General features: G+C 41.6%; 1 protein-coding gene across 3 annotated transcripts in view; it reads right to left on the bottom strand.

The window, feature by feature from the left end:
* Positions 1-14,695, bottom strand: part of PPARGC1A (PPARG coactivator 1 alpha) — a 347,064-nt gene that overhangs the window by 32,496 nt on the left and 299,873 nt on the right. For 2 of the 3 annotated variants that reach the window (XM_085223377.1, XM_003205895.4), the window contains exon 3: positions 540-734. In XM_085223377.1, the coding sequence (XP_085079503.1) occupies positions 540-734 (195 nt within the window). Of the gene's footprint in view, positions 1-478; positions 735-14,695 lie in introns of those variants that run through there. The other variant, XM_085223378.1, reaches the window with a different exon arrangement.

The following is a 14,695-nucleotide window of genomic DNA, read 5'->3' as shown; positions in this document are numbered from 1 at the left end:
TTCACCAGAAATAGAATCCTGTCTCAAACTCTCTTTACAGAACAAAATGTGTGTAAGGTTTCATCCACATCCTCACCCAAGATTCAGATTTGCCCTGATTAGCACTAAGCTGGTGCTTACTGGTCAAATGAGCGTTAAAGGCACAAAATTAGCCCTGCAGTGAGCTGGACTCAATGGGCATTTCTTTACAGATCACCAAAGTAAAGACTAAACATATATAGTAAAGAGCCTCAAGAAATGTAACACGAATTAAAAAATATTATCCTGACTTATTTGAGCAGAATAATAAGCAAAAGTGTCAGTCATTAGCAAAAAAATTCAAAAATAATCTCTTCAATTTATTTTTTAGTAGATTCCTTTATTAGTCATGTTATGATTGATTGGTGTGTTTTCTTCCCCGCTTAAGTTTCAGTTCTTTACTTGATTTTCCTTTTCAGTCTAAGTGAAAAGTCCAGACCTTACTGTGACTACATCATACCCATGCAGTGGGTAGCCAGAGGCACATCCAATTCTTGTTAAACAGTAGGAAGGGTTCTTACTAGAGACGGCTCTTCTGCCTCCTGGGGCGGAGGGGTGCCGTCGGGCATCGGGGAAGGGCTGGCGTCATGTTCATTGGTCACATCTCCATCTGTCAGTGCATCAAATGAAGGCAATCCATCCTCATCCACAGGGATGCTGTCCAGTGTCTCAGTGAGGACTGCTAGCAAGTTTGCCTCATTCTCTTCATCTATTTTCTGTGTGAAGACCAAAAAAAGAATGAAACCAGGTGAGAAGACAAAAGAATGAAACAGTGACTCTGTTATGTGAAAAAGCAGTCAAAACATTATTAAATATTGCCTTGAAACCGTAACCTGCAACAGCGTCTCAGGAGATGCAATTAAGTGCAAGAAGATTATCCAGCTCTGCATTTAAGAGAAATCTCTTTGCATTTGCAGTGTATTGCTCTGCTTTACTTTTCCTCTGCAATTCTCTCAATGCAGCATTAACACCAACAGATAATCAGGCAGGGATTGCATTACAGGATGTGCCGAGGCTACTAGCACCTAACGATGGTGTCAGCCCAGGCTGTCTCTTTCTTTCTCCTTTGAACACTGAACAACAGTTAATTGACCTGACAAAATTACAAGAATCACAGAATAAGACAGCTAATCAGAAGGCCAAAATGAATTAACAGAGAAATCTGGCAAACCTTGTTCATGTATGTAGCCCAGTGTGAGAGAGACAAGATCTCTCTTCCTTCTGGAAACACTTGCTCCAAAAACAAGGGAAAAACTTCTAACTCCTGAACATTTTGGCATTACACTAGCAAGCAAGACTCACACTCTAAATGGCAGATTCAGGGTTTCTTTTAAATGAATATATTAAGCAGTTGCCTTTCAAGTTCTCTTTTTGAATTACGTAGTTTGAGTGTTCAATGCAGCTATTGTATGCATTTATCTAATTCCAACTGCAATTATAAAAAGTAGATTAATCCCAAATCAGATGTGGCTGTAATGTTGAATTCTACTAGATATCTTATTTCAGAAACAAGACTTCTTTCTGTCAAATCGAGTAAATTTGAATACCTCCCAATTTTTTTAATGAAATATAGTCCCAGCTGTGTATTAAGGTAAAGATTTTTCGGAGTACTAATTGTTCTGAGGAATAGAATTGTGTAAAAATCATTATATTTATTCTTCAAAAAGAGTGGAAATTGATCTTGACAGATCAATTATCTGGGACTTTTAGGCTAATCCTAGCGCCATTAAAATGCCTTTCCTTGATTCCAGAGATCTGAACCAAATGCAGGGCCACCAGTTTGGAGCTTTTCCACACACTTCACAGTGGCTCATCACACCCTGGGTTCACACTACAAAGAGATTTCAGCAAAGTTCAGATCACACATTTGAGAGGTGAACTAGCAAGGCATATACGAGACAAATAAAAGCTCACCCTTTTGTAAAAAGTAGTGTTAGAAAAGTCAACATCAAAACACTGCCAGTAACACCTCAGAACAGAAAAAAAAATCAGGTGAATCTGCACATCCCCTCACTACGACTTTTTCTGCAATACAGCATCCACCAGATTCTAAGGAGAGATGAGCATCATCCGCACAGACAATTCCTCCTGTCAGGCTCCTCTGCCAAATCACACCTCATGGGTTCCTGCAGACAAACTGCGTTCTCATTAGAAAGCCGTGGCAGAGCATAGACTGCTCCGGTGCTTACAGCATTGTCCCCAGAAACGAATAAACACTCATGCACAGCTAATGCTAAGGAGAAGCATTTACTTAAAAGGCCAAAAGGGGCCTGACCACTGAGAAAAAGAGCCTAAGTCTATACATCTAGTAATTTCCATCATACCACGCAGAAACATGCATAGTGCCATGACAATTCAGATGCTTTACTCCAGTGCTAGAGTAGAGGGTATGGAAATAACCAGAGGGAAGCCACTTTGTGAATAAAACTTGCTCCAAATCCAGCTCTTCACAGCCACTTTTTGAGAAGAGGGACATCACCAGTATCACTTTCAGAAAAGTATGAAAAGAGGTTATCAGGCAAAAAAGCACTTTGCAGGGAAATGAAGTATAATGGTATGGTTTTGGGGCTTCTCCAGGCAGGGTGCATCCTCTTCCGTTAATGCCCCATGGCACTTTGGGGGGTTCCGGCTGCCTCTCCAGGAGGGCCAGCTGGGAGGGTGCCCTCTGCCCCTCTGCTGAGCGCTTCAGCACACAGAGCCAACAACAGAGCTCCAAGTGTGCTATTTCTAACTGGGAATGCCTTGTTCAATAATAGCATGACAGAAGAAACCCTGATATTTGCTGTTAGCTGCTTAGCTCTCATGCTTTAAACAGACATTCAAGTGCACTGACATTCAAGAACAGAAAGTTGAGTGGACACTGGTCCTCATCACAGCAATTTCAATTAGTTTTGTACAAGTTTCAACATTCAAACACCCCAGAGAAAGGAAAGGATGTGACAAAGAGGACTCTGTTAAACAATTAATGTCAGTTTCCATTATTGCTTCAGTCCCAATTTACAGAGCAAATAAATCAAAGTCACCACAGATGAAGCACACTAGCTGGCTAACACATGTCTATTCACAAATGACATGGCAGCAGGAACACATTAGTCAGGAAAATGACATTGCAAGATAACCTTTTAAAGGTTTAACTATGCAATTGCTCTTAATTGTCCTAAATTACTGTTTATAAAGAAATACATTTATTAGGTACAGCAGAAAAGGGGCTGAGGGGAGATGCAAAGTGGGATGGTTGGGTACATCGCTGTCTGAGTAATAATCACTGAAGCAGCAACTTTCTGCTCTGCTCTCACAGCCTGAGTCTTGGTGTTGACAGCACTGGGGAGAAGCAACACTGTGGCCAAATGCAGGATATTTCACAGTTTCAGCACTGTCATCTAGGAAGTCCACATTCCAGACTGCCATCCAACTTACTCACTAAATATCCCACTCAAGTAGGGTTGGAAATTATTTGCTAAATCTAAAAAGGCAGCTGTTAAGTAGTTAGGCCTCCTGAAGGAACTATAGCACATAACAAAATGGGGCGGAGGACAATATCAAAAGTAAAACCATATGGCAAATATTTCTTAATGACTGTATCTTACAAAGCAATGGAAGTCTTTAATGTAGAAGCAGTTATGCATCACTTCTCAACTACATGAACTTCTTAAAGCCCTTGGTCGTTAGTTTTAAGATAAAGGCATAGGGGACATAGGATTTTTCTGATCCCTGTGTATTTCCACTTGGCTGAATCAGGCAAGGAGGAACCTGAGGCACTAAATGCATGTGCTTGAGCAAGAGGTTCTAGCACATCTGGTACAATAGGTACATTCTGAAGAAAAGTAAGATTGGGCATTTATGTACCAGCGAATACAACAGGGAAAGCTGCTTAACACAGCAAATTGCCAGAACACCAGCTGATCCTCAAAGATGAGCAATCGAGGTGCCTAAATACCACAGAAAGTTTCTAACTGTATTTTTACATGTTTTGCTCTAATTCTTTAGTATTTCTACAGCACTAAAAATAATTCTGTCTGAAAACACTTTATTAGTTGTGCAACAATCTTATTCTAATTGGTTTATGCCTTCAGTAAAATGTCTCCAGAGATAGCGTCTTTTTGGCCAGTGAGAAGATCTAAGAAATGAGGCAATAATTTACCCACACAAAGGTATTTAAATCCTCTACCCCTGATGATTCTTTCTCCTTTGCTTACTCTTCCCATTGATGGAGCTGGGTTCACCTGGTGGTTAGTGATTCATGCCTGCAATACCAGCTGTTGGCATGTGGAAAAGTATAGCATCGAGACTCGGACACCTTGTCTTTCAGACACATCACTATGGGGAACATATATTGAGCAATGCTGCAATTTTTCCTTAGATTTTTTTTGTCCTTAAAAAAGTCCTGCAAAATTTCAGAACATCCATCCTTACCATCACCAATCCCTCCTTGAAGCCAGTGCACACAGTTTCTTGCCCAGGACTCTGCTGTAGCTGATCTACAGTCAGCATGGCACACTGATTCACTTTAGAAAAGGGTCTAGATCATTATTCTGAAAATCTTTTCTTTTTATCAAATGCATCTCCCCGCCTTTCATTTTCAGTTATTACAAGGACAGCTTTTGCTTGCTCTATTGCAAGGAAAGAAATCAATTAGTGAATGAGGAAGATGCTCTAAATTTTCTTCGTCAATGATGTGAATGATGCGAAGGTCCTTCTTGATTCACACTGAAAGACTGAGACTTAAGCTGTGCTATTCATCCCAGCCTTGAGCTGGGGGCAGTGGCAGCTTGCCACATCTTTGTAAAGAGCCCAGGAAACTTCAGGCCTAATCCACAGCTGGCAGAAGCTATCATGACTCCAGCAGCCAGCTCTGTGAGCAATTCAGAGCAGCCAGGTGGGTACCTGAACTCACAAGGGATCACTGCTTCAGCAGACCAACTCATTTCTCCTCGGTAGCCTAAGATCTATTCATAGCATAATTAACAAAGAAAATAAAAGATTTTCCCCCAGCTGAAAATATCCGCATGTTCTAAAAATATCAGTACATTATGGCACTATTTGCAAAAGCACAAAAATGACTTGCGAGTGCATCTGGGGTTTCCAACAGGATTTAATTCCTTCAAGACGTGTATTAGAATAAGCTTGTCCTTAAGACTCACAATACCAAGAAAAATGAAGGGTTTGGTCCTCCTCACACATCAGGATACAGAGGCACTAAAAAGCTCACCATCACCACCCCAAAGTGCAGGGTAGGGGCAGATGGCATCTCAGACTCAGTCCCACAAATTAACCTTTGCCACCCAAGGATGAGGAGTCACAGGCTGGACAGAAGCCCAGGAGAAGTCGGAGGGAAGGGATCAGGAGACAAGTGAATGAGTTCCAGCTGAAAGAACATGAGGGCTGAGGCCAGGGGCTGCTGGTGGAAAGAATCACACCCCAACAGTGTGAAGAAGAACCAGTGGTAGAAGAGGAATCACGTGCTCCACTCTACCTGCTCACAGTCCTGTGCCATTATATAATTTGAAATTATTTTAACTTTTATTTTATTGCTCAGCTTCTTTGCAAATCTTTAGGCATCCTGCATCATCTTACAGAAAAAAAAAAAAAAAAAAAAAAGAAAAAAAAAAAAAAACACATGATGCATTTGCATTAAAACAGTTTTCCAAGGTCTGTTAGTCTGGTCCCCATGAGACGTTCCCATAATTGAAATGCTTAAGTCCAGAGCTATCAATTATCTTTAAAAACAAAATGGAGTCCCACTAGGAAAAAATTACAGCCAAATTTCTTTATATGTAGTAGAAATGTGGGGATTAATTAGCACCTCCCCTGTGCAAATGCCTTTAGGGTATGGGAAGGAAAAGAAAGATCACTTCTTGAAGGAGATAGCTGTACTTGTGCTCCTCACATCACCTGTAGACAAAATCCACTTGAACTGAGAGATCACGTTCTGACTTGAGCAGTCTCACTGCCCAATACAGGGACCACGTATGTATTGCATCTGTCTGACATACCACATCCTCACATCCTATTATTGATGCAGAAGCCTCACTGCATCTGGGTGCAGTTGGGTTTCTGGAGATAGAGTACTCAGCTCAAGCAATATGCCTCTGTGCATTACTTGCCATCCCACTCTCCCCAAATGCTGTTAAATAAGTAGTGAGTTATACATAGCACAGGTGCTGCAATGCCTGACTATCAGAGTTAGGTCCCTGGATGGGACATCAGACCCACGTCAGACCCACAAAAGAGCCTTGTCATCCATGCTGCAATAGGAACTGAAGGTTGCCTAGCGCAGCAGCCGCAACCTTGCTCTGACTGCCAGCAGTGGCAGCAACAGGTTTGGCTGTGGTTTTGCAGGTATGGTTCACCACGTCAGTCAGCCCTGTCACCCCACAGGGTGCACAACCACAGAGAACACGCTCAGTGAAACTCTGTTCCACTTGTTTTCAAAGTGTAGGGATTTTCCAAGCAAAAGGCAGTATTCACACAAAAAGTAACAGTACAAAAATAACTATACTTATTATTATCCATCTACTCAATACGGTATATTTTTGTGGTATCAGAAACTTCTCATGTTTATTCCTGGTATATGAACTTGCGTTATTTTCTGTCTGAAAAGGCACTGACCTGACACTGTAAACCTTCTGTCAAGCATCTGGAATTAAAGCAGAACCACTTCAAGCCACAGTGCACACTATTTGCAAATAGGGTTTTCTTTAAGATCTTGCCCCGATCCCCTGAAGCAATGCTGCTATAGCTCCTGTAAGACAGACTATCTTTTCAGGTGAAAAATCTAACCTTTTTACTATAAACTAAACATGTCAGTTTAAAAGAGCCTACTAAATATTCTTCCAGCACAAAGTCACTTGTTTTATTGCTTCTAACGAGTTGTTGCAGTTCAGATGTTTCCATTACAGCCTGGCAATTAAGCTTCTAATAAACTGAAGAGCTACTAATTGACTTATTCATCTCCCAAACTGAGGATCCAGCTAGCAACCTGTAACACATTTTACATCTTCTGACCAAAATTCATTCACATTTTGCAAGCCATTTCAATTTCATTTGTGTAAACTGCATCTTTCCTTTCTGTGATAGTAATCTTTGATTCTGGAGAAAAGACAAAACAAAAATTCATCTAAGAGTAAGCTTTCGTGCTGCAGATATGTTAGCGGGACCAATGATAAGATATTGCTGTGCTCAAATCAGTGCGCTGGTGGCAGACCCAATATCAAAAATTTATGGTAATTGAAACCACAGAATCTTTGGAAATGCAGTCAATTTGACTCAGTATCAAAAGGTCACTCTATTCAATTTATGCTTGATGCTGAGCACAATATAGAGAAAACACCTGAAAGCAAATGATCTTATCAGCAGTTTGGGCCTCAGCATTTACTGACTACATAGGCTAATTTGCTGATTACTAAATAAATGCATTACCTACTTTCTGTACTGGTTTAGCTCACAGAAGGGCTTCTTCCCCTGCACAGAACTTGGCTCTGTGAAAGCACTCACGGTTCTTAGAATGGACCGCACCTCTGTGACTCTGGGACACACAGGTGCCGCACAGCACTGCTGTACCAATGTCCTCCCAGTGCCATGCTACTTACCACGGTCCCTGAGTGCTCCATATTGATGGGTGGGGAACTGTAGAGGAAGGAGCAGGCCTGGAACGGCTGTGGTAGTGTTGGTGGGAGAGCTGGGGCAGGCCGCTCCACTGCAGGGCCACACAGCCAGGCCTGTGACACACACATCTCCTTCCCCCATCAAAGGCATTTGTTCACATCCTAAGGTCCTGAGCAACAACACATGTGGTGATCATCAGCCACTGTCTGTCTCCTATGACCTAAAGCAGGGCACAGAGTCACAGACACTGGCCAAGGGTCCCAATCCAGCAGCAGCCCCTGATAAAGAATGAGCCTTCAAAAAACAGGGAAGAGGGGAAGGAGAGATGTCTGGGGAGATGGCTGGGGCTTTCCCTGCTGCAGAGTTTTCACTGACGATGTCAGCAGTATTTCAGTCCAAGTATTTCAAGCGCTGCTTGCTCAGATTTATTTACTTATGTGATTTATGGTACATGCCTACACTAATCTCTATGCACCCACATAAAACTTCAACATTCATATAACTTTGTTAGGCAGCATGGCACATTCAGCAGGAAAAAGAGCTACATTTATTTTCCCATGATTATTTCACACATGTAATTGATGTAAAAACCACTTTTTCGTCTCAAACATCCCTAAAAAATGCATCTGAGTAGTAGCACAGACCCAGCCTTCAGGAACTACAAAGAGTCCTATTGTCGCTTTTGTTAATTCATTATTTCACCACTGCATTTGCTATTATACTGGATGTGCTAGGACATCTATCATAATTCTTACTTCGTTTTAGAGTTACGAGATTCTCTACAAATAAATTTCAGGGTGAAATTACATACAATCAAACAGAGAAGAGTTTACATGTAATCTTTAATTTTGTTCAATTATGTGGAAGGTCTGTTTTGTGAAAACAGAACACACACACAGAAGTTCCATCTTAAATAGTAAAATAGACTCTCATATGTAGGAAAAGAGAAATTTAGTTTGACTGGAAAATCAGCATTTGGTAAAGTAACAATTTTATTAAAAGCTTTTGATGATGTTTTATGATTTATCAGTGTGTTCAGCTTCACTGTACCTACCCCTCCCAACACAACAGGATAACTCCAGCCATGCCCCACAGGAGGCAAAACGCAGGCTTTGCTTAGGCTTGCAGTATGGAAGGATCAGGACATTGTTAATATGCCTGTGCTTCCTATAAATTCTTATTGTGATCCAACTGGATGGCTGCCATGTGGTCTCATCTCCTACACATTTGTGAGCTGGCTAAAGAGTCTATTGAGGCACAACACAAAAACTTGTTTACAAGGCTGAGGTAGCATTTACTTTAAGTACACTCCCGGTATGTCCCAGAAGAGGTGATAAATGACACACACACACCATTTTGGAGGTAGGTCAGCTAGAGAAAAAAAGATAGGAGATACCCTAGAAAACTAAGGAAATCATCACAAAGAGGAAAAGAAATGTAACTTCAGTTACGTGCACTCTACTCTTACCACCTAAAATAGCTTCAAATAGACTTAGAAATTTTGCTACAGCCACCAGGGATACTCTTCATTATGAACAGATGTATCTGAATTTTCAGCTAGTTTAGCATTTGGATTAGTTTAGAAGTCCCCAAATATCCCTAACTACAGATTTCCTTGATTTGTCACTATGTGGTAAGACTTAAATGTTCTTTTATCACGATTTTGTGTATGTGAATCAAATCATAAACCAGAAATTGTGACTTGAAGCCAGAAAACATTAAAAATAAATAAATATCACAGTAAAGCTATCTGTAACAAAGCCTAAGTTTGTTGGAACTCACTAGTCTTCATATGTAAAATTGACAAAATCTGGAAAGGTAAAATAAATATAGAGTAAATTCTATGTAAAACCACCTTGCTAGATTATGCTAAGACTATCTTGCTCGCATACCCTCAGCCAGCCCCGCAGCTACGCAGAGCACATGTACAAGTGTGTGTTAGAGTTCCCAAAGCTGCTGCCTCTCTTCTACATTCAGAACTGAATACATGGCCTCTTCTCTGCTACTCCTTTAAAACTGCTTGTTCTTGGTCTCCAGTCTGCCATTGAAATGATGTAAAAGAACACATTCTCAGGGAGGCACTGATGCTAACCAGCCTCTTTATCATCAGATGGAAACAAACCTAGGCATTTTTTGTGCTGCCCCTTTAAAAACTACTCCTAAGAGGCAGTCAGGTCCAGCTGTACCTATAAATGCACTAAATATCATATTAATTAGGCTGTAAGTTCCTTTAGGCAGGGACTGTCTTTTTGTTACGTGTTCACACGGTCCCTTTCACACTAGTGTCTTGATTTACAGTCAAGCTTTGAGATGCTGCCACGGTACCTACAATAAATAATTGTATGTACTTCTATTTAATTCTGCTAGTAACCAAAAGAAAAAGAACTTGGGCCCAGATGTTCGGCTGCTGTAAATCAGGGCCTCTCCACAGGTTTTAATGGAGCTCTGTAGATTTACACTAGCTGAGGATCTGGTCCTCTGCTTGCTGGGTGTGCTGATGCTGAAGTGGGGGCTATGCCTCCTGTGTGCTGTGCCAGTACCACCTAGCACTGGGACCAGCAGCACTTCAGCAGGGTGGATGCAGGGCCACCACGGGCTGTGACATCAAGGGAGCTGTGCCCCTGAGCTCTGCACTGCAGTGTCTAAGAGCAGCTTAAACAGAGCCTGGATGTATCTAACCCTATGATGTAGCCGACACTGTGCTTGCATTCACAGCTGGAAATGCACTGATATATCTGCTCGTGGCAAGTGCTTTTCAGTTTAAAAGTTATCCCCACTGAAATTTAAACGTTACAGCTAGAGCCCATGTAACTCCACTCCATGTATGCAGGAGTCTAGTTACAAGAAAGTAAAGGCTTTTTAAGCAGAGAGTACACGTAGTCCCAGGAATAAAAAAACATAAATGGCAGCCATTTGAAGAATGGAGGTGGATCCCTGTAGGTGACTGACTTCAGTTCTATTACAGCACCCTGGAAGGGAGAACCTGGTTAGGTGGCGCTCCTGGAGGAGGAACAGACACACAACCTCTGCTCTGAGGATAGGCACTGCCACTGCTGGCAGCAAGCAGAGGCAACACTCCTGTTCTGTAAACTGTTGCAGGGATTGCAAGCACACTCATCCCACCAGTGAGTGAGTGTGGTGAGGAAAAGCAAAGTAAATGAGGTTGCACTTCATCCTACACGTTAGTGAGGGGAAAAAAACCCAAGCCTATAGTATTTCCAGTACAAAAGAGTGATGTGTAAGCAAATAATATTTTCACTCAGAGGTGGTGACACACTGGAACAGGTTGCCCAAGGAAGTTGTGGATGCCCCACCTCTGGAGGCATTCAAGGCCAGGTTGGATGGCAGCCTGGTCTGGTGGTTGGCAACACTGCATATAAGCAGAGGGGGTTGAAAGTGGATGATCATTATAGTCCTTTTCAACCCATTCTGTGGTTCTATGAATATTGCAAAGTTTTGTATCCTGTAAGCCTGCCAGACAGTACTTCACAGCAGCCCAGAGTCCCACTCCCTGTTTCCGCAGCGAAGGCGGCACCAGGCTCAAAGGAGGGCTGCCTGGCATTGGGTTCTCCCATGGATTACACTACCACAAACCAAAATAACCCACTGAAGTTTAGGACAGGACAGAGTAAGTGCAAGTGAGAAGCAAATCAGGATCTTTATGTTTGCCCTTCTGTCCCCAGGAAAAACGAAATCCATTCCTTCTCCTTCAGACACGTCAATACAACAGCCCAGGCTGCGAGGGTTTGGCTTCACCATTGGCAGTGCAGTGATGTTTATTTCCATTAGGCTGGGTCTATAAAACCCTCCTTTTATTTCTGCGCTTCCACAATTTCAAAACAGCAAGCCTGACATTCTGCTTTCTGACAAGCCACGCTGAATACTGGGATGCTTGAAAAATCTATACGAAGAAAGCTCTTAAGACAAGAGAGGCTGAGCGTTCTTGCCACAAATGGCTTGTTTGAGCTATCTCTCTTCCTCATGTTCGGCAGAAATCAGACAGCTTATTGGCTTAGCTTGTTAGGCCAGGTTAAAGGGATGCGATGCTGAAAGGCTCTTACAGAAGCTTACCCTTGGACTAAAAATAGCAGGCACTAGAGAATTATCTTAAATACTACCAAACTTGTTCTGCGCTGTGAATGCAGATAACTGTAATATGTTTCCATTTTTGGTAGTTTTACAGCTTTTTAAAGTTATGCTTGCTTTAGCTGACTATTTAATTAGTTTCTGATTCTATTTGCCACTTTTTCTCTCAAAGATATAGCCTGAGGGGTACTTTGCCTATGAATCCTTTGTATTTAGCAGTGTTGCTATTGTTAACATCTAATGAGCTGTTGGATTTGCCAAACACTCAGTATAGGTACAAACGCTTCTTTGAAATATAAATGTTTAACACATAGCAAATAGCAAATCAAAAGATACTCCAATGCTGCATCCTCACTCTCTCATTGCATATCTCATCAAAAGGGAATAAAAATAAAAATCCGCTTTATTGCGTTTAATTCTGAAATTCCAAACTGCATATCTGAATGAGATATTTTTAGTTCACAGAGCAGGCCTTTAGAAGAAAACTAAATGCTATTTGGTATTGTAAGAGGACTCATATCAGCAAGGCTCCACGGTCCAACACGCTGACCTGCCAGCCAGACTGTGGAGCTGTTAAAAACCCACCTTGGGTAAGGCCAATTTCTAGAGACAAATGCTGTGCAAGGTCAAGCTAAAACCCAACTCTGCAGCCCAACTGAAGCTTCTTCCCCTGTTAGGCAGATATCTCATCTGACTGCTCTGGAGCTGGCAGAGCTTGTCCTTTTAGACACCATTTTTCTTTGACTCTCGCAGGGTGAGAAATGTTTTTGCTCTTAAGTAGCGGAGGAATTCTCAGAATCCCTCACTACACATATACCTGGTGCCTTTATAAGCTAAAGCATAGTGGCATAACCTAGCCACGTCTTGCAACTGCCATTAGAGCCCTCCATACGTCTTCATTTGGGAAGCAAGTTTTCTCTTTGAGTCAGGATTTGAGTTCGCAGCCTCTCTGTCAAATAAATGCTGGGCTGCTGAGCAAGCCCTGCCTCAAAAACCTTTCAGCCATCTATTCCTCAGCCCTGTCTTCCATAGTCAGGCAGCACAAAAAATACTCTGCCTTCATTACTGTGATTAACATTACTATCCATCTCCCACAGTTTCAAATTTCTACTGCTTTAGCATTACTCTGGCACAATCAAGACAACAGTGCTGTTGCAGACTCCAGTCACATCATAAGGGAAAGGATCTGCACAAAGAATTTACAGTTTAAGCAGACAAGATGAAGACGAGAGGACCTGAATCCTCGCTTTATAGCAGGGGATTTGATGCACAGAGATAAATCAGTTCCTCTGTGACACAGGAAGCCCATGGGCACCCCAGTCTGAATGGACACAACAGAACACAGGGAGTCATATAGATCTCCCATCCTGGAGATGCCTGGATGAATAGTAGTAGTATATTCAGAACAGCAGCACATTGCAGAAGAGAGAAGTTTGAGCCAGTGAGAAGAAGCATGGTCACAACTGTGTTCAGAAGACAGCACTGGGAACGCACGGCTTAATGTGGTCAGCTGGAGCCAACTCTCAGAACACAGGAGGAAGAGGCTGTCATAAAACAGTAACTCACAGCAAGTGCCTTGGAAAGACTAAGGTTCACAAAACATATTGTTTAACTGGAGTCTTCAGGTTTCTCTTTGCATAAATTCCTTAGGAAAGATAAAAAATACATTAAAAAAAAAATCATTGACATCTGACCACATTCCAGGCAGAAAAAGATTAAAAAAAAAAAAGAAGAAAAAAAAAATAGAGAGAGAGAGAAACCACTGTTGCCCTGCTGCTAGCTCTTTACTTAATACTTTATTTGATTTCTTTTGCTAGTGAAGTGACTATGCTTCTGCTCTTTCCAGCTATAGTTTTAATAGCTCAAGATCAGAGATCTGCTGTTAGGATCCTGCTGAGCTGAAGTAACATTCGGAGACATAGCACCTGACTGTGGACTTCCCTATGTAAGATCATCACCCACCACAGCCTGCAGGCGTCATTAAAAAGTCCATAGGAAGTTAGACAACAGCGATGGAGGAAGAAAGTGTCTTTGGCACAGGATCAGGGATAAAATACTTTCACAAGGGTATTTGTGGGATATCAGGCCAAGTAAATTGGAGTTAGTATGAGGAATTATGCCATTAACACCAGCAACAGATTAAGTCCTGATGATTTTCCTTGTGTATAAGGTGGAAGAAGACAGGGTAGATATTGTGCGTTCACTGAAGCGAGATAAGATATAATCTAACCAAATCATGGAATGCAATTTGGGAAGATATTCAAAGAGTTATAGAGTCTGAATTAGCAGGTTTGTTTAATACCTATTGGTGCAATTATGTCCTGATGCAAAACAATTATTGGATTCCAGAAAGGAGAACATCAAGTGAAGTGGCCCTAATCCTTCATTAGCTGAGTAGCACTTGGGGCCAGGAAGGACACCTGCACATACAAGAGTACAAGAATTCAAGAAGTAGGAGGCAGACTTCTCCAAGAATTTTGTAGTGTACAAATTTTGCACAGGGAGATACATCTTCTCTGCACACAATTCAGATGGCTTTTACATAGCTATATTTTGTAGGGTTTCTTTCTAATTCTATGAGCTTTTTTACTCCTTTGCTATTGAAAATAAACCTGTTATATCACACTATTGTTCTTACACCTTCCTCGCAGTTATTTGGATAAGGCCTTTTCCATGAGAATAGTTTGGCAACCAAAGTTAAAAAAGATGCCGTTCTAAAACAGAACAGAGCATTTATAATAAAAATTGAAGCCATGCAAAATTTGACCAAGATCTCATCTTAAGGCATCTCAGGAGAACCTCAGCTAACTCGTGCATGGTTCCTATGTGAAATGCAGTAGTTTGCAATGAAACCTGCTTTTAGCTTTTGAGGTCAGCCAAACTCCCTTCTCATATTAGACTCTCTGGGGTTAAAAGTGATGAGGATTAATAAGGACTACCTCCAAATTCTCACAGTTTCATAAGGATTTCCTTTTTATTTTTATTT

The sequence above is a fragment of the Meleagris gallopavo genome, chromosome 4, assembly GCF_905368555.1.
Source record: "Meleagris gallopavo chromosome 4, MGAL_WU_HG_1.1, whole genome shotgun sequence".
NCBI lineage: Eukaryota > Metazoa > Chordata > Aves > Galliformes > Phasianidae > Meleagris > Meleagris gallopavo.
Note: the sequence above shows the minus strand (reverse complement) of the source record. Positions and strands in the feature narration are given on the sequence as shown.